Genomic DNA, 20,629 nt, shown 5'->3' on the forward strand with positions numbered 1-20,629 from the left:
CAAAGAGGCTGTGTTCCAGAGATAGCCAAGGTTGTACTTCTGTTGAAGCAGGATTTGGTAATATGTAAAGGTCACCCAGGTAGTACTGGTTTTGAAGGCATGAAGGGGTCATGCAGAGCAGCTGAGGTTTGGCACTGTGAGAGGCCATGGAAGGCCATTGGTGAAGGTGCAGCCTCAGCTGCAATTGATGGCCCAGGACTGAAGGGGTCATGTAAAGGAGTTGAGGCTTGGCACCATGAAGAGAGCCTATGAGAGGATATTGGTGAAGCCTAGTTACAGTGGAAGACAGCAGCGTTTTGGAGATGCCAGTACCATGAGATGACCACCAAGAACAGAAGCAGCAGTGGAGTACAGGCAGCTGGAGCCTAGAAGACAACATGTATGCTACAAAGGGCATGGCTGGAGAAGTGACCCAAGCCCTTTTGATCCCAGACATTGGACAGTTGGAGTTTAGTTTTTGCTTTTGATTGTGACTGTGCCCTGTTATTTTTCCCTCTTGAAGGAAGAAAACATTTCAGTGGATCCCACAGTTAAGAGACTATTTTAAAAGGATTGAACTTTTAATATGTAAAGACTGTGGGACTTTTAAAGTTATTTAAGATCTTGGGGATGAATAAGAACTAAGGGTTGAGGCTTACTAGTGATGTGTTTGTTTGTCAAGTTGACAAGGGGTCAATTGTACTGGCTGGTTTTATGTGTTAACTTGACACAGGGTGGGGCTATCACAGAGAAAGGAGCTTCAGTTGGGGAAGTGCCTCCATTAGATCCAGTTGTGGGGTATTTTCTCAATTAGTGATCAAGGGGGAAAGGCCCCTTGTGGGTGGGACCATCTCTGGTCTGGCAGTCTTGGGTTCTATAAGAGAGCAGGTTGAGCAAGCCAGGGGAAGCAAGCCAGTAAGGAACATCCCTCCATGTCCTCTGTATCAGCTCCTGCTTCCTGACCTGCTTGAGTTCCAGTCTTGACTTCCTTGGTGATGAACAGCAGTATGGGAGTGTAAGCTGAATAAACCCTTTCCTCCCCAACTTGCTTCTTGGTCATGATGTTTGTGGAGGAATAGAAACCCTGACTAAGACACATGGTAACAAACACTGTTAGTCTCAGCACTTGGGAGGCAGAGGCAGAGGCAGGTAGATCCGAGTTCCAGACCAGTCTGTCTGGTTTACACAGTAAGTTCCATGACAGCCACGGCTGCATAGTGAGGCCCTGTCTAAAATAAGAAAGAAAATCCCATGACTGCTAGCACAGCCACACACACCATGGCCTCCACTCATCTGTGGCTGCACCTATACAGTGTCTGATGACTCCATTACATTTCTGTCCTGGAGCTGTCAGAGCATTTGTATACTGAGTATGTATTATGCTATTAAATCCTTTCCTTCCTTTTTTATAATGATGAAATATAGCCCCTGTGACAATGATGTGTATGTGTGCATGCATACATATAGCTTTATAGATAATAGGAATTTTGTTTTGTGATACAGTAGAATTTAACACATTTTTTTCATAAACAAGTGTTTCAGGTACAGCAGCATTGTGAATCTCTGGCCCCAGTGACTCCCGAGGTCATCAAATCCTAAAATGTGCATAGTTTATTTAAGTATTATTTATAACATGCCACTTTGGGAAGAACTGTTGTCACTGTCTATGTGAGGAGCTAATTCATTAGTTTACACAGTCTAACATGCTACATAGCTAGGAAGTATAGACCCAGAAGAACTCTTAGAGCTCAAAAGCTTAGCACCCCACAACAGCCCTCACTTAGTACCCTCCATGAATCTTTAGGAGTCAGTGACCCCCAAGAACCTTCCCTTGCTTAATGCGCCTCAAGACAAGGTGAGCAACATCCACTGCTGTAGTTGGTTGCTAAGTAAGCAACATAGTGCTGTAGCTAGAGTTACTAAGTACTTCCTATGCACAGGAGTAAGTTCCGCAAGCACCCTGAGAGACCGTTCTCAGTCACAAGGAAAGGAAAGGTGGAAGGACGGTGTGAACAGAGGCGGTCTTTACAAGTTAATATCAGATAATATGGGCTGGAGAGATGGCTCAGCAGTTAAGAGCAGATGCTCTTCCAGAGCTCCTGAGTTCAATTCCCAGCAACCACATGGGGGCTCACAGCCATCTGTAATGGAATCTGATGCCCTCTTCTGGAGTGTCTGAAGACAGCTACAGTGTACTTACATATAATAAATAAATAAATATTTTTAAAAAAGGATTAGATAATATATAAATAGACAGCTTTGTAAAACCAAGTAAGCTCCCAACAGTGCAAACTTCACCAAGACAATTTTATTTCCAGTGTTTAGTTGGGTATGCACACAGGCATGACACAGGTTTGGATAAAGTCCTCATGCAGAATTATATTTTTCTCAGTAAGAAGCCAGTTCCATCCAGGATACACTATCTACATACCTATGTTACAACATTTATATCAAATCTGGTATCTGAAGAAAAGATACACATAGAATATGTTCATTTAAGTTATTACGTATTTTACAGAAAGATTAAAAATTCAAGTCACACAAAACTCAAAAACTGTATTAAAAGTTTGAATATAAAACTCAGATCCGTCTGGAATGACTAAAGACTTGAAGTCCTGTATCCACCTGTGTTAACTGGTAAATGGAAGGAAACTTGTTACTGATAAAATGCATTCATTTATTCAATTTTCTAATTTTAACAATATGGCACCCTAAAAATCAAATGTACTTTTATCATGAGGCACTTTTGTTAGTGAGGAACCAAAAGAACAATTTGGCTGCAGGAGGCAGCGACTTTCTTCAGTAATTTGGGGAATATATTATGTAGTGAGTTGCAACAAACACCTTGCTTATTTGTATACAACTATCCAATATACTCTTAAATATATACGTGTGTTCTTCTGGCTGTAGTAATGCACTGTAAAGCTATTTCACAGTGCAAAATGGTGAATCCAGCCCAAAGCAAGGCTGCATAATAACAATTCTGGTACAAGAAAAATATTTACAGTTACTAGACTGTGTAACAGTAGTTTTTCCTTGCTAGAGTGGCTAGACCCAGCTTAAAGTCAGGGAGGAGTCTCTGCTTTAGTGTCTGGACTTTCAGACTGTTTGTGGGGGTGGATGTTAGCTGTAGAACTAGCATTTTGGCTCATGTTCTGGAAGCTTTCTCTGTTTATTTGGTCAGGTGACTGTGGTGGTGTGAAAAGAGGGGACTGGCTGGTTGAAGCCAAGGTGCTGGTAGCAGCAACCCTTGCTTCGGGCTGCTGAGACGGTGGTGAGTGGGTGCTGATGGGTGTTCCCAGCACGCTGGGGCTCTCAGCCTGGGGCTCGAGGCCTTCGCCTCTGCTAAGGTCGGAGGCACTGGTGCGGACGCGCTCCCTGGCGAGCCAGTCTGAGATGGAAAGGTCCTGGGCTGAGCATTTGGGTTTTAACCGATTCACAGCCGAAAGTTCAGACTCTTTGTCCGCACTCTGCTCATGAGCTTTCCAGAAACTCAGGACGCTGATCTCAGTAGCATCTCTGTGGCCTCCAAGCGTGTGTCTGCGTTTGATGTTTTTCCTTTTCGCTGTCTCAGCAGTAGGTTTTTGATTCCCAACTCCAAACATGTCGTCTGCGGGTGCCCTGGGTCTCAGTTTTAAACGATCTGCTATTTTTGTTTTCCAAGTGGCCTCCTGCTTTTCGGATTCACTTCTGCTGGGTGTGAGGAGGCTCCCTGTCGACTTGCCTTTCTTCATGACGTCAAACATCTTGGCCAGGGCAGGAGTTTCTTTCTCAGTCCTGGTGTCTCCGGGGCTCCCACTGTCTGACTTGAAGCGAGCAGACTTCTTCCTGGACAGTGTGTCGCATTCGATCAGTCTATGGGAGCTGAACTGCTGCCTGCGGCTGTCTAAACTCGGTGTGAGGCTTCCCTCGGTGCAGCTGGCCTCACTGCCTTCGGAGTTCCTGCGGCTCACCCTGGCAACCTCCTGGAATTTTCCTCGGAACAGCCGGTCTGAAGTCAGGGTGGTGGGAAACACGGGGAACTCACTCTCACTGTCGGTCTCCACTGGCCGTCCTTCACTCACCAGCTCGCTCCTCTCGTCATCAGCCTCATCCCCCTTGCTCTCGGCCACTGACTGCACCTCAGGGCTCAGGCGGCTGGAGTCCAGGCTGGTCAAGTAGGTAGTGGATGATGTGGTAGAATAATCCGAGGTGGTGGTACCAGCAATGGACAAAAACTCACTGTGCTTGGTTTCCGGACTGGTGGATTTTTTAGTGGAGGACCTCAAGAGCGAAGCCTGGGAAGACGTGCTAAGCAGAGTGCCTGAGTCAGACCCTGTCTCTTCACAGTGGGGCTTCTGTGTCAGAAGTGATCTGGGGCCCTCTTTCAGCATGGCCAGGCGACAGCTGAGGGTTGGTGACCTGTTGCGTTTGGAGCTGTGTGGTGGGGATGGTTCTTCCCACGGTATCTTCTTCTCCTCCTTCGTTGTACCCGAGTCTTTCTTAGTGTTACTTTCTTTGGCAACGACGACCCTCTGCTTGCTACCTGATGTCTCGCTTTCTCTTTTGGACTCTTCTTTAATCTCACTGTGACTCTGTTCCGTATTCTCCTTCTTAAAGAACACACTGTCCAGCTCATCCTCAGAGCTGCTGGGCTGGGCTTTCTCTTTCGGCTTTTTCCTCTTGCGACTGGCAGCTGCGAAGATGGAGGATACAAGCAGTTCCCTGCTATACTGATCCTTCCCGGATCCCCAGGAGCCCTAGGAAACATGCAGAAAGATGAGGCCATGAACACTGTCCAGGGCTGGCTTGTCCCCAGGTAGTAAAGAACTAAAGTCTACTAACGGTCCTAGATGCAACCACAACACCGTATGTGTTTTAAAAGTCCCCTTTGAACTTATATCAGGGTCACCTTAATTACAGTTCCCATTTCTTGCCGCATCGTGATAGACACATCTCTCTCATGTGTAAAGGTACTGAGGCTTCCCAATTCTTACTAATTTTCCTGTTGGTTTTCTCCACATCCACAATGCTCAAATATTCCCACTTCCTTTATATGTACAAGTAGAAGAGTTCTGCCAGGTGTGATGGTATACACCTATAGTCACAGTGCCGGGTAGGCTGCCAGGAAGAGGACAAGCTCCAAGGCTGCCCCAACTCCACAGTGAGACCCTGTCTCAAACACCCAAAAGGGAAAATTAGGTGAACACCATTCTGACATAGTGTAATATTCAGACATGAGATTAGGACTGTATGGCTGAACTCAATTTTCTAACTGTGGACATCTGCTACTGACGCACTCATTCAGCTAAGGGAGTCTGGTTCCATTACCTCACCAGGAGTGGATCTTCAGGGATTTGCCTTGGGTAAATCAGGTTAGTAAAGATTTCATTCATCTCACAAAACAGCAAAAGTAGAAAATTAAGATGACACAGACTACTGAAAAGGTTGTAAATCCTAACCATGAAGCACTCCAGTGCTCTAAGAGTCACTGCTATTTATTAGGAGTTCTTAATGACAACTATTTAAAATGAGTTTGTTCAGAAGGTCTGTCTGCTGAGCAGTCTGTTGGTGGGCAGGTGAGTAAGCCCTTGTTCTAGAACACAATCTTGAGTAGAGAGTCAAGCAGAAGGCATGTGGACTAACGGATTTGAGAATATAGTTTCCTATTACGCACACACAAAAACGTCTTAAGCTAAACTGCTCTCCTAAGGTCTGCTGAAGGGTAAGTCACAGGTCTACAGAACTGTGCTTTTCATGTGTTGTAATAGGTTTCTGAGCCACCCACCAGTGCATTCCTATGAGTTACTCTGTTCCTCCATGTCCTCCTTAGCACTGGAGGACCACAGCTGAACCTGGGCTGTCTCCAGCATGCTCTGCATGGCAGATAGTAGGGATGGAGTCTCTTTTTGCATCTCAATTTGTTGTTCACAAAAGAGGCACCTAGATTATATCATCTTTACAATTCTCTAATTCTCTGTGTTGGGGAAAATGACACTGCTTTTCTACAATTTGGAAACTGTTAGCTGAGCGTTCACTACCCCACAGGCGTCGTACAGAACGATGTAAGATGAGCAGACAGGAAAGGGGCGGTGTCTAATGAAGGGAGTAGGAATTTCAAGCATCTCTTTCTGATTTCAAAGCTATCGTCTGTAGTTAGGTATATCGATGTAGTTGGGAAGCTGAGACCACAAGACTGGGTGTCCCAGGCTAGCCAGGGATACACACTGGGACCATTTCAAACAATGAAAGAGAAGTGTCTGAGCTCTACAAAGACCAAGGAGACATGACAACTGAATGTAAGCAATGACTCCCAATTACCCCTGAGCAGGAGTTGGGAGTAGGGGTGGGGTTAAAAGAATCCTCAGGTAATTGGAAAACTGCATAAAACTACTTTATATAATAATGTATCGTGATCATGTTAGCATCCTGACTATGATGATTAGACTGTGATTATGTCCCTGTTCATGGGAGACAGAAATTACATGACTTAGGGTAGTGTCATCAGTACTATAATTAACTAGGTAACTCTGTGTGTGTATAAGAACTTACCAGCTAGTGGGTTTAAGGTAAAAAGGCTTATAAAATTATATGTTTAAGTGAGCAAAACCCTCAGTAGATGCACTAAATAGCTTTAGATGTTGCTTGAAGAAGTTGAAGTTGAGGGGTTACTCAGCACAGACTGGAATATGTGTGAGCAAAGACTGGGCAAGTGTATGGGGACTGCTTGCTGAGTTGTGATAGCCTGGCCACTATAGGCAACATGTCTCTAGGCAGGTGGTCCTCTGTAAAGAAAGCCAGTTGTGCATGAGCACCTGAGGAGCAAGCCAGCACTGTTCTTTCGTGGTTTCTGCTTCCTGTTCTGACATCCCTCGGTGATGGACTGTGACCGTGAGATGTGTTATGTTAGATGAACTCTTCCCTCTCCTAAGCTGCCCTTGGTCACAGCATTTGTCATAGCAACAGAATCACACTCTAAGAGTTGTTGAGAAGTGACTTGGTGGATAAACTCAACCACCTATTGTGTATTTGTGTTTTGTATGTGTTTTGAGACAGTCTCACTATATAGCAACGCCCAGACTAGAACTGGTTATCCTCCTGTCTCAAGCACATGCCATCTTCCCAGCTTATGTGGGGGTTCTCTCTCTCCCTCTCCCTGCTTTTATGTTAGTCAATTTGACAATGTAAATAAACCACTGTTGTCTACATCACGCTAAACCGTTCCCATAACTGCACTTTTCTAACTTACAATCTTGTACTTTTCACCCTTCTTCTATTCCAAATTAGCTTCTCTGCATACTAGACTTTATTCCTCTGGCTCCAGTGTGTACTACACTTGTATGTTAATGATGGAAGTCAGCCCCAACCCAAAGCTACCACGAAGTGTTTTCCAGCTGTATAGAACAACTTACCTTAGATTTTGCGGAGTCACTAGTAGCTGAATCTGTGGGACGTAAATAAAATGTGGTTAGTGGGAGCGAAGCTTCACTGCTTTCAACAAACAATGCAAAACTTATGAAAAGGACAGGCACAGAACAAAATGTGAAAGCAAAACTCAAAACAAGAACACAGTGGATAGTCAGAGCTCACAAAGATGCAAGCTGCACCACAGAAAGCCACCGCCATGAAAGGATGCTGTGAATTGTAGGCAGAACCAGCTCAATGAGAGGAATGGCAAAGGAGCCCTGTGCTAAACAAAAACAGAAACACTAGTGTCTATTTTCTAAACAGTAAATCTAGCAATAAAGAAGCTTGAAGACCTTTAAAAATTATGTCCCACATCTTGTATCTGAAGCTGATACACAATGTAGAACTTTCCAGACTGTTGGCTGCCCTAACTACAAATTGAAACACTCAACTGGTGTATGTGTTGATTTTTGTCAGACTGTCGGATTAGAATTTGTACGAGCTTATCCCAGATGCGAATGGATGGGACAAAGGCATTAGGATGACCTTGATTCCAGGTCACTTTTAGCTTTTTTGGATGATTCTAGTTTTTGTACTTGACCCCAGCTTCACATCTCTGCAGTCAGGGATCCTTTTGGTTAGTTTGGTTAAATTGCTAACAGGTTTGTAAGTATCTATTAACAAATGCTATTATGGAAATGGAGAAATGGAGACCATAATTTTGCTGTCTGGCAAAAACTCAGATTATACAAGTATAAAGAGGGTAGGAAGGGGCCAGCGCTATGAAGAATAAATATCAATTTTAGAATTTTATCTTTGAACTTTTGGGAGAATAATTTTCAAAATTAATGAGCTGGGCCCCGTGCCACGCCCCTTTTAACACATGGCTAAATGCTTTATGACTTTAAGAACCGGTTGACCATACCATGCTATTTCTCCTCAGGGTCTGCTTCAGAAATAACAAGAGACAGCAGAAAAACTTTTAAAAGAGTAGTAGTGATCTGTTTACAATATTCTTAAGAGAGACGTGTACACCACAGATCAACTGGGTTGGCATTTACAAGAACCGGGGGTTTCTGCAGACAAGGCAGCTACAGTGTGGACAGCAGTCCTCCTTCTTCCTACAGCTCCAGCTGTCCATCAGGGACATCACAGAATCCACTAGTGACATTACCGTGTGATAGACTCCTCCCACATCGCCTGTGCAACATCAGTATAGATTTGCCTGTGTCAGTAAGAGCTGAAAAAACCCTTTCGAGCTAAAACAAGAACTAGAGACAAAGGGAGAACATGGTGTGAAATAGCATGCCAGATTAGTGCAACAGTTTGGCAAGAGACGTTTTCATCCAGAGCCTATTAAATACTAATACTTAACCAAGCGTTAGGGTGGCAGTAGGAGAGAGAAGAAAATCAAGGTCAAGTGGAATGACTTTGACTGTGACGTCTCTGGTGACATGATAGGACTGAGAGGGGCAGCTCAGCTTGCTGCCAGCACAGAACTGGTCCCAAACAGAACTAAGCACCCAGTCTAACCATTCTTTCTGCCGTCACAGCAACCACACATTCAGCAGCATATATCTGTTTTACCTTGTGATGACTATTACATGGAAACTGTGAATTAAAAAAAATAAAATAAAACAAAACAGTGGTTTGCATGCTCATCACTCTCAGGTTCCCACTCTGACACACATCACTACTCCATGCACTGTCAGTGGGTTACAGTCGCCGGAAGTGAGATCATCAGAAAAGGCGAGTTGCAGTTTTTATTAGTAGAAAGGAAAAGGAAGAAGAAGAGAAAAGAACCCATATGGAGTGTTACTTATGGCTGCTCACTGTTTCACTTATAGGAAGGTCAAGTAGCCTAGAGGTCAGTCAGCAGTGTACTGCCTAGACAAGAGTTACCTGATACATCTCCAGGGAGCACGCCTGTCCTTCCAATGTTGGTGAGCAAATGATCTATGTTTGGTACTGGCTGGGAGTCTACTGTGTTCTCCTCCTGCACTGCTGTCTATGGTTAACAAACAGAGAGCTCTTCATCATCTCTTCAAAGGCAACATTTTTAAAATTTTAAACAACATTTAGTAAAAGATACAGTATTATATTGAGCACAAGGTTAATTTTGCATTGGTTAGATGTCACTAATGGTAAAGTAGGCACCATCGTTATATTCTTATCAGGCCAGCAACTGAGGGGCTAGCCGCCTGCATCCAGGGTGCAAAGCTGGTAACAGCATACTAAGCAGGAGACCAAGATGGCCATGGCATCAGGAAGGAGGCTGTGTCTCACATGAGAGCAGCCGAGCACGTGTGGACAATACTTACAAGAGGCTCTTCGGCACCTTCTTCTGTGAAAAACCAGTCATGCTAAAATTTAAAATAAAAAAGGTGAGAATAATTAAATAAGCCCTGAAGTGTAGCTCTCCCTTGGGGAATAGCACAGAAACAAGGGAAATGTCTTATGGGGAAAAGCAGTGCGGGTGACTTCTGTTCTACCAGTTGTCAGCTGTGATGAAAGCGAACTTCCAGGAAGAGACGCAGCGTGCACTTACATGCTGGATGAGAGTCTCTACGATCTTATACTGGTCAGGCATGTGCGTGACCATGTGGGTCATGTTGTCTTCTGATGTTCTCACTAGAGTTGGACCAAAAACGATCGCTAGGTTTCTGGGTTCCATCTGAAAGAAAGGATGAAAGTGGAAAATTAGGCCAGGTCTCCATGGCAGCTTTAGCATTCTGTTGCTGAAATTTATTTATGGAAATTTCTTTTTGATGAAAAAATACATCTGGATGACGAGAAGTCCATTCTGCCTAGGTCATGTTCCCGTGAGCAAATCCTCGATTGATAATATGTGATGCCTAATTGCTATTCCTGCTTTCCCAAGAAGTCTTTGATTAGTTTTTAACCAAATCAATGATTCCTAATTAACAAAGAAGGATTATGTGGCAAGAAAAAAAAAAGTTAAATTTAAGAATAAGGAACTCTGTCCCTTGAGAACTGGGACAAAGGATTTAGAAATACATGCAAGGTTCCAGATTCTTCTCTGTGTCATATATCAAAATCAAGAACGGGGGAAAACAAGTTTGAAGGTAACTTTTCGATTCACTTTTACCCCACCCAAACCTCCTCAAGTTCTGGAGGAGGTTTCATTCTTAGCATGACAGTTTTCTGATCAGTTTGTACATTCACTGACACACTATCCTGAATTTCTGGTCAGTTATGACAGGCATGGGCCTGGATCCTGTTTTCTTTTATGTTACTTTGAGCTTAAGTTTTGATAAAGTGTTAAATAACTTCAACCAATCTTAAGAATCCAAACTTTAACCAATCTTAAGAAGCCATCAAAATATTTTTTAAAAAAATCATCACAAAACTTTAAAAACAAAATCCATTAGGCAGGGCCCCTACAGTACTAGACTGTGAGGCACAGGCCTGTGTATACAGTCACCAGACAAAAAGCCTTTCTCCTCTACTGAAACAGCTGTCACTTATCGTTTAACCTGTGTTATATGTAATAGCATACCAAATTCGGTGCAGAAAAAATTAGGATAAATTCTCACTAAAATTAGGATTTTCCTAGGATGATGACTTATTAAAATAAAAATGTAACTATTGGGAAGGTTTGGGCACCACCGTTTATATCTTGTCCTGAAATATGCCATCATCTTATTCTAACTCTGTGTTGGTACACATGGCCAGAGTCCACCACATCAAATACTCTGTCAGGTGTTCAGCAGACTCTTGCTTCTGGCTTCAGTTAAGTCTTTAGACTAATTATATACATTAATATTTATGTATAGAAATGCTTGTTTTATGTAAGTAAATTTTAGCTAGCTCCTACATATATAAGATGACATTTGGCTTAGTTTTTCATTTCTGGCAATTGTTTGAAATGTGCATCTAAGTTCCAAAAAATTAGGTTAAAAAAAGTCAAGGAGCAACCAAAGAGTATACAAGGGCTGGACCTCCCCCCGCAACCCCCACACGTGTATCAGACCTGCAGCGTGGCCTTCACGAGGGCCTCCTAACAACTGGAATGGGAGCTTCCCCAGACTCTGTTCCCTGCCTGTGGATCCTGTTTCCCTAACTGGCCTGCCTTGTCTGGTCTCAGTGGGAGAGGAGGTGCCAGGGTGGGCTGGTACTCAGGGGCGAGCTCCCTCTTTTCAGAGCTGAAGGGAAGGGGTGGGGGAAGCGGCTGTGTGAGGCAGGAACTGAGAAGAGAAGGGGGGCTGCAATCAGGATCTAAAGTGAATCAATAAGTTAATGAGCAAAGAAAGAAAAAAGTTTAGGAAATAAAATACCATATTGTCTTCAAGTCTGAGTATTAACCTAGCAAACCCCCTATGCCTGTGACTCTAGTACCTGTGAGGAGGAGGCAAGAGAATAATACTTTAAAGGACACACAGGCTCCAGAAAGGCGAGTTCAAGACCAGTCTGAGCTACCTGAGAGCCTTTCTCAAAAAATCCCTAAATAAGTAAAACTTTAGGACAGATTTCTAAAAGAAAAAAAGGAGCCCGGTATGGTGACTCGTGCTTTAATTCTAGCACCAGGAGGTACATGAGATCTCTGAGTTTGAGGCCTGCCTGGTCTACAGAGCAAGCTCCAGGGCAGCTGCACTACACAGAGAGCCTACCTTAAAACAAACACTAGCTTCTGTCCAGCAGAACTGAAGAACGACACACCATCCATCCTTCAGGGATAATCAACTAGAAAATATTCCAGCTAAAATTATACCGGGGAAACTTTGATTTTCTGTACAAACTTTTATTAGAGACAGCTCAATAGACTGGCATCTTCGGATGCCCTCCCCTTCTCCTTAACCTTTCACAGCTCTCTCAATTGACAACAATGAACACCTGGACGGTGCAGAGGCAATGTGTAGTCTTGCCCATCTTCTCAAACAGGGTGATGGTGATGCACTGCTGGACCACTGAGCTTTGCCTACACAGGCAGGAAGCAATCTTAGAAGAGGCGTGATAGCCTTACTCCTTAGCTTTCTCTTGAATGTTTTCACTCCAAAACACAATATGATCATCTAAGAACTTTAAAAAAAAAGATTATTTATTTATTATATGTAAGCACACTGTAGCTGTCTTCAGATACCCCAGAAGAGGGCGTCAGATCTCATTATGAATGGTTGTGAGCCACCATGTGGTTGCTGGGATTTGAACTCAGGACCTTTGGAAGAGCAGTCAGTGCTCTTAACCGCTGAGCCATCTCTCCAGCCCATCTAAGAACTTTAATGAATGATGTGAGTTAGGAGGAGAATCATTTAATCTCTTGATAGAATGGACCCGGGAAACAATCATTCACTGACTAAGCAAAACGAAATTAAGACTAAAACGGACCAGTGAAATCCAATGTCTGGATCTGAGCTAGATATTTAAAGAAACAATCATACTGTAGAAACCGTTTTAAAAATGTCAAGAAAACCTGAATATGAACTGAATACTCGATACTCCTTAGAACAGCTCATTTTGTGCTGCATGATAACGGGGTATTAAAAGGAGAAAGCTATCATACCTGTCTAATAGGAACTAAAGAAAACGTTTCAGCGTATATCGTCTGGTACCCTTTGGCTTGTATATCACACATATATGCCTCCTACTCAAGCTAGTGACATAGAGCCAAAAACAAAAATAAAATTTTGACTTCCATTTTTCCTGCTGGCTGAATGTAAACTGAAACATTTCTAAGTGAAATTCCCTTAAAGGACAAAAGGACAGCTGCCTGTGGAGCCTCTGCCGTGAGGTTATCCTCAGGAAGATCTAGCCAGCCCAGTCAGAGGCACTCTTAGGCTTCTGCGGAATGAACATCTTTAGCCCAGAGCTACGGAGGCCAACCCTCAGAGAGGTCCCTTCCTGACGTACCTTATTCTTTTCTGAGTTCTCTGCCACTGTCTTCAGATGAGCCGAGAGAAACTTGAGCGTCTCAAAATGATGCTCAGGCAGGTCATGAATCTGGAACATATTATTTTCAGGATGGATTTAAATGCTGCATTTGAGCTGCACCTCCCCAAGTAAAAGTAATACCTACTAGTCTCTTTAATGTTCGTAGCCGATCCAGTGGGTCCTCTTTGCGATTGGCCTCAATGAAGTCAGCATATTTGTCTGGCAGTGGTAGGAAGAAGAGAACGAGGTTAACTGCTTGGGTGAAATACGGTCTCACTATGCTCAAGGAACCACAATTTAAAACGTACAAGACTTTCATGCATCCCTAAATATAGATCTCTGAAATTTACATGCTGGAGATGGCTCTTAATGATCTCCAAGCTTTCCCAACAACCGGAGGAAAGTTCTCTCAGTGGGATGCCTCTGAAGCTACAGTCTGGTATCCAGTCAGCCTGGCCATTATCCCTACCTAACTAACAGTAGCACCTACTGCAGGGTCCTTCCGCTATGCTTCATGTCCAGAGAATTTGACTGAAACAATAACAACATTTTTAGCTTAATGACAAACATAGGCCAACATACATCTTATTTTCACTTTACTGAAGTGTATCAATTTAGCAAATGATTTTCACCAAAATTTATGAAAAGACCAAAACCAGTTCTTAATTATGCTTTTCGTTTAATTTAGAGCCAAGATAACTGCTGTTTCCTTTAGCCCTCGCTTTTCTCGTTTGATTATGGCTTCTAGCACAGGCTGGACCTTTTGCTCTGGCGTGATTTGTGGGAGCTAACTCACCATTCGTAAAGAGAGGCTCAGGGAGCTTTCTGAAGAAGGATTTTAGTAAACTGCTTATCACATTCAAATCTCGCCATTTCTGGATATGCAAAACAGAAATACAGTATGGTTAATGTTATGAAAGGAAAAAATGAATCAGTTAGTCCAGCAGAAGTGAACCTACATCATCTTGTATGTCAATGTCTGCCATCCCCTTGTTGAGTTCTTCCTGCATGCTTGAAATGGCTGCGTTGTTGCCGGGAACTCGGTAAATACCTGTATATTCAAGACCCCTTTCTTCAACTAATTTGCAACATATGTCAACGATTAATGGAATGTACTGCAAAACAAGAAACCAGCATTTTATTTAACACAGTACCGAAGTTTGAAAATGAATCCCTACTGACCATTTCCGATTAAATCACTACTCTAGTTCAGTTAGTATGTTAGATAAAAAGCTTAAACATAAAAATTACTCAGCCAGCAGAGCAGTCATCCTAAGGGAGGGCAGTGTACCAGATGGACACTTATCTGAAGGGCTGTGCGCTCAGGCCCCACTAGCACAGACGCTGTGTAGAGGTCCAGATAGATGGTTGGGCTCTCCTACCCTGTTGGTGTGGGCGGGTGGGCAGTCATCCAGCCTAACTCCAAAGGTCCCTGTGGCGGCCGGCTTTTTCTCAAACGTCTTCCTCACGATGCTTGGAATGCCTCTTCTCCAAGTACCTTTGTCTTTAGGGGGACTGGTATCATCTTTTGATTGTTATTGAAATAAGATGATGTTACACAAAATGGAAACAAGACTATTTAAATCTAATTAATCAATGCTTAATTAACTGTAGTCTTATATTATAAAACAGTCTACATTCACCCAGTGTACATTCACAATTATTCTCTTCCTACTGTTATGCCTCCAATCTGTCCATATAACTTGTCAGATATAGTTGTATTTCTTCCCTTTCAGACAGAAGGCAGAAGCAGTATGTCCTCTTTGTAAGAGGCAGGGAAGCACCGCCTGTCTCACAGCGATGTATCTGGCCATTCACATCTGTAAAGATGCCTTCATGTGACTGTGTGTTCTCCTACCCTTCCTCTAGATTAAAGAAACAGATGCCTCTGGCTTCATCTTAAAGGAAAATGTCCACTGAGCTTATACCATGTCTACAGTGAGCTTTGAGCTAGCTAACCAGCTAGCTGTGACTGCTCGTAACAATAGCACAGGAAAGCCAGGACACACCCTCACGATCCCAGCCAGAGCCCTGGTTGCCATTAGTTACCTTTACTGAGAAGCTTCCTCTCGGACTCCTCCTTTGGAGAATGTGGGCTTTGAGTCTTTGGCTCTGATTTAGCACCAAGCAAAGTTTGCCTGATGCTAAGACTCTGGCGAGGTGTTTTTGGCAACTGTTCTGTTTTGCTGCTGAAAGAAAGAAACCTTTCTAAAGCACTGTACACGTGGCATCTACATTAACCATAGGCATGGTGGGAGTCTCACCTCAGCAGACTGTTATACTCTTTGATTCTTCGACTAATTAGATCTCTGTTGGTAACTCCAGTGTCCTACAGAAGGAGCAGAAGGTGACAATGGGAAGGGTTATTAGACTCTTAGAGGCAGAGGATAGCCATGGGCTTGAGGCTTGCTACTGAACCAACTTGTCAATACAAATGCTATGACTTGTTCTCAGTGGGGATGGCCCAATTGCCTGCTGCCCCTGCAAGTAAGTCTGCTGTCTAATTCCTGTACTTATGCAGCTCCTCGGATAATTCTCAAGCCGCAGGGATTCAGTACTCCTGAACTGATGTTACAGAAAATGTGTGACCTGGAGCACAGCGCTAACTTCTCTAGTACCAGGAAAAATGATCCGGAGTCAATAATACCACAGAGTCAAAGAATCTGCTAAAGATAAACTTGAACAAGGAACAGGCACGTAAGAGTTGGGGGTATCAAAAAGGGCAGCTTATCAGGAACCCCTTTTGTCCTGTGCCCCAAGCTGAACCCAGAGCTGAGCAAACAGGAACGACTCTATTTGTAGCAATTGCAATTACACACTGGTATGTCTCTGCAAACATTTTTTTAAAAAATAAGTCTTATTTTGAGTGTAATGAAATACATGTAGCCACACAGGCAGGAATGAAAATATTTAAAAAGACTATATAATACGTTTTTGGGCTATCAGATTATTGAAACAGTGGTTTTCAAGAAGGTGGGATTTTCCCTGGAATATCACACTGACCGAAGGGAAGGCTCCCTATCATCATGCATGGCGTCAATTAGAGGGGCTGCCTCCTAGAAAGAGATTTCACTCCATTTTGTAACATATCAGACCCCAGCCACAATGATGATGGGCAGGAGCACACCCTGACCAGGACTGCTTAGTTATCATGACTTTCTGCCTTCTATTTAAATCAAACCCTCATGCAAGGGTCCCAAAGACAGTCCTGGGGAGCCCACTCGGCCTCTTTGTCCCTCTTCCCAGGGTCACCACGTTGAGTAAATCCCTTCTCCACTTTTTACTATTACTTTGCCCAAACTTAGGAAGACAAATTGTATGTTTTCCTTCATAAGCACATCCTAGATTTTAATTTTTGTATGTGCATACGTCTATATGTGGTACAAGTCATTGAATTAGAGAAAGGAGTGTGAGTATGGAAAAAGAAGAGGGAAGGACAAACCCAGGAGGCAGCAAACCCACGTGAGAAGAAGGCAGGCTACCTGCAGGATGAAGGGACCAGGAGGAAAGGAGGCGAGGGAGAAGGATCAAAAACGCCGAGTCCATATGAAAACACCATAAGGTATCCTAGTACTCTTATGCTAATTAAAAACCCAAGTAAGTTAGTTCTTTTTTTTTTTTTTTTTTTTTCCAAGCCACACAGATGTATTTATTTATTTGTGCAAGTACACATATGCGTAAGTTAGTTCTTAAGTTGAATCTATCTTCAGCTTCTTTGCACACAATTCTGCTGGTAACTGCACTAAGCAGCTACAGAACGAAAGCTAAGTGTCCTCATGGTATAAGCACTATCCTGACGACTACAATCCTACAATACCTCCTAGCTGGTAGGAGCCAGAGAATCTCGAGAGCGTAAAGCAGGTAACATGGTTTCCACAGCACATGCTCCCTGAGAAGCACGTGACTACACTAGGCTATATTGCATTTTGCTTGTACAACTCCATGAAAACAATACAACCAAACCAAACCAAACCAAAACATAGTGTCTTTACATAGCCATTTGTCCTAACCCACAACAATACTACTCTCAAAATCAAAGAGGCTTGTAATTTGGTCAAAAAGGTTTCTTATAAAAATAATCTATCCAATGCTTTTAGTCAGCCTAGGGAACATACTGTGAGAATACCAAGTTTCGCCCACATTCTTCGAGAAACCTACCTCTTCATTTAGGTTGCTACTTTCCTGAATAGTCTTGATCCATGATAACATATCATCTCTGTCTTCAGCCTGGAACAAGCATTCACAGTCAGACGTGGTAAGTCGGAATACATTCCGCCTCTTGGTCTCACTGTACGAGATGTCTATCAGGCAAGCGTTGACACTGATGGGCTGCTCTTCTTCTGATGGCGTTGTCTGCTCTCTTCTGTCTTTGTACAAGTAAAGTGAGTGGCCCCGAAGGACAACATACATCTGTTTCCATGGCCGAATACTGCCACCAACTCTCTAGAAAACATAATTGGTCCATGTTCGTCAATATGCAATACAAGACTAGAACTCTGTGACAGGATCACTAAGTAATACCTTTCCCATGAATACTTGTGTACCTAGTAAAGCAAATGTCTCATTTACTTGAAATCACATGAAATGAGGAAGGATAAAAAAAATGTCACTAAAGGTGCATGCTGCCAAGCCTGATTTGCGTTTGATCCTAGAGACCCACACAGAACAAGAGAACCAACTCTCATATGCTGTCTTCTGACCTCCATGTCCTTGCTGTGGCATAGGGACAATCACTCAACACACACACAATAAAAATGTAGCTGAGCCTGGTGATTCATGTCTTTAAACCCAGTACTCACAAAGCAGAGCTTCTCAGTATCAGGTAGCCTGGTCTACTTAGCAAGTTCCAGGCAACACAGTGAGATCCTGTCTAAATCAACCAATCGATCAATAAAACTTTTAAATGTACAACTTTTTTTAGATGTCACATATATGCCAATTAGGACATGTATCTGAACCGATGCTAAGGATAGTAAAATTTCAACGGCAGATGGGAAGACATAACTGAGTATCGAAACCAGTAAAATGCATGCTACAGAGATGCACTGAAAGTGGCCATTAGTACTGTTTGCTTTATTTTATTATAATTTTTTTATATTTATTTCACGTATGTGAGTACACTGTAGCTGTCTTCAGACACAGCAGAAGAAGGTATTGGATCCCATTACAGATGGCTGTGAGCCACCATGTAGTTGCTGGGATTTGAACTCAGGTCCTCTGGAAGAGCAAGCAGCCAGCGCTCTTAACCACTGAGCCATCTCTCCAGTCCCTGTTTGCTTTTTTTGTTGTTGTTGTTTTTAACAACAATCATATGAATACAAAAGTAGTAAAGAACTTTACATAAAACAACAAGAAAAATCCAAGCCAGGCAGTAGTGGTACACGCCTCTAATCCCAGCACTCAGGAAGAGAAGGAGGTGGATCACAAGGGAGTTTAAGGCCAGCTGGTCTACAAAATGAATTCCAGGACAGCCAGAGCTACACAGAGAAACCCTGTGTTGAAAATCCAAAACCAAACAAACAAGCAAAAAACCAAAAACTCCAAAACAAAACAAAACAAAATAAACAAAGAAGTCCATGGAATATTTTTTTTCCTCCTGCTGCTAGGGATTGACTCTGAGTATTGCTTGTATCAGTCAAGGGCTGTAACATTGAGCCGTATCTCTGACAACAATAAACAAAACCAGAACCCCAACCCCCCACCATAATACAAGTAAAAAAATCAAGTTTTAGATCAGGGACATAATAAAACACTCCAGGAGGAGAGTCCTGGAAAGATCATGTACTGACAGGAAATGATGTCAGCAAAACCATCAGCTCTGCATGGGAAAGTGGGGCTGTCCAGATCCAAGCCTGTTTGCAAATCTAAACTCTTTAGCAGCACTGAAGTCTTCTTATGCAATGATTTTATTTCGCTGGATTCTATCTACTGAAGCACATGCTGATAACATTATACTTGTTTATACCATTTAGTGTTTGTAAAATAAAATGAACTAAAAATTAAAAGGGGAATTGAAAAGAACTAGGCTACATATTTCTAGATGACTACTGAGGGGACTATTCCTCAGTGACGTAAAAGCCTCTCTAATAGCCGATCCTGGTAAAGAAGAGACACAGGGCTCCTTCCTAGATACCCCGTTTCTCTGTTCACTGGCACGCTGTAAGGCAGTACTCCACATGTAGCTGGCATTCAAGACAAAGCGCTGGAAACCACTCCACTGATCAGATTTTCCTTTGTTATTATGAATGTGCCTTGTACCCGGAAGGCTTACAACCTCACAAGTATGAGCTTCGCTTATTAGGCCTGAATTTCTGATGTCACACGAGCTGAGAAGGTGCACTACCTTGCCCTTATCGGTGACCAGTGGTCGGAACTGGAGCCAGCCTTCTCGGGCTGCATCACTGAAGACCTCGGAGGAAGAACCCTTTCTCGATCCAGAGTCTTCTGATGACTTCTGGCTGTCTGTAATCTACAGAAAAATGCCACGAAAACAGCCAAAGGTCAGTTTCTCTTTTTTATAAATATTTATACATGGAAATGGTGTTGGCAAAATGTCATATTTAATGTTCTAAGTAAAACACTGTGGAAAGTTCTGGGTTTAGAAGTAATACTAGAAACACTTCTAATCCTTAAAAAAAAAAAAAAAAAGGTGAATTGGCTTCCATTTGGTTTTCAAAAGCCACCTACAGAATAGTATGACTTCCCTGATCTTCATGGACTCAAATTTTGGCAGAAAAAAAAATAATGGGAGATGGGGAAAGGGGGGGACAAGAAGCCAGGTGTAGTTGTACACCCTTGTAACCTCAGCACCCAAGGGGCCACAATGGGAGGATAATTAATTAATGTGTGCCTCACTTACAGTCTGGGACAAGCCAGGGTTACAGAAAGAGTTCAAAGATGGTCCACCCTACACAGTGAGATCTTGCTTTAAGACACAATGAAACAAAAGTTCAGTGATACATGTGATCTGTGCTTCTGGGGGAGGAGCACGGTGAGACTGAACATGCAATGACTAATTGGTGGTCACAGCAGTGCCTTTTCACAGGGAAAGAGCCAGCCTAAGAGGGCAGATGAAAAGTGCAGGGAGACCATATGGCTGGTGAACACACATTCATCAGTTTAGTAATTTAGAGCTAACAGGAAGGCGAGAGCTAAGGAAAGGTAGATCTGGCCTTTGTCTGTGGTAAGAAGAGGAAGGGAAGCCTGAAAGTGAGGAATTCGACCACTATTGCATGGAGAATGGTTTCTAAAGGGACAGGCATGAAGACACAAGTGACTGGAGAGAATGGGACAATCTCCAGGAGAGGAAAAGGAATGGAACACTCAGGCAATGGCTCAGAGATGGAGCAGACAAGCTCGATATTAAAGAGAGTGA

At 43.0% G+C, this 20,629-nt stretch overlaps 1 protein-coding gene across 18 annotated transcripts in view; it reads right to left on the reverse strand.

Moving 5' to 3' along the window:
• Window positions 1-2,251: 2,251 nt before the first annotated feature.
• The window catches only part of Arhgap21 (Rho GTPase activating protein 21), a 120,773-nt gene continuing 102,395 nt past the window's right edge, over window positions 2,252-20,629 (reverse strand). For 7 of the 18 annotated variants that reach the window (XM_006497540.4, XM_030252085.1, XM_030252084.1 and 4 more), the window contains 14 exons: window positions 19,598-19,723; window positions 17,413-17,697; window positions 15,519-15,583; window positions 15,304-15,443; window positions 14,637-14,779; window positions 14,214-14,369; window positions 14,051-14,129; window positions 13,400-13,473; window positions 13,234-13,323; window positions 9,914-10,039; window positions 9,687-9,728; window positions 9,268-9,373; window positions 7,371-7,402; window positions 2,268-4,718 (listed from right to left, as the gene is read on the reverse strand). In XM_006497540.4, the coding sequence (XP_006497603.1) occupies window positions 3,045-4,718; window positions 7,371-7,402; window positions 9,268-9,373; window positions 9,687-9,728; window positions 9,914-10,039; window positions 13,234-13,323; window positions 13,400-13,473; window positions 14,051-14,129; window positions 14,214-14,369; window positions 14,637-14,779; window positions 15,304-15,443; window positions 15,519-15,583; window positions 17,413-17,697; window positions 19,598-19,723 (3,138 nt within the window). In that variant the 3' untranslated portion in view covers window positions 2,268-3,044. Of the gene's footprint in view, window positions 5,131-7,370; window positions 7,403-8,290; window positions 8,566-9,267; window positions 9,374-9,686; window positions 9,729-9,913; window positions 10,040-13,233; window positions 13,331-13,399; window positions 13,474-14,050; window positions 14,130-14,213; window positions 14,370-14,636; window positions 14,780-15,303; window positions 15,444-15,518; window positions 15,584-17,412; window positions 17,698-19,597; window positions 19,724-20,629 lie in introns of those variants that run through there. The other 11 variants (XM_006497545.4, XM_006497543.4, XM_030252086.1 and 8 more) reach the window with 7 other exon arrangements.

Source organism: Mus musculus, chromosome 2, assembly GCF_000001635.26.
Source record: "Mus musculus strain C57BL/6J chromosome 2, GRCm38.p6 C57BL/6J".
NCBI lineage: Eukaryota > Metazoa > Chordata > Mammalia > Rodentia > Muridae > Mus > Mus musculus.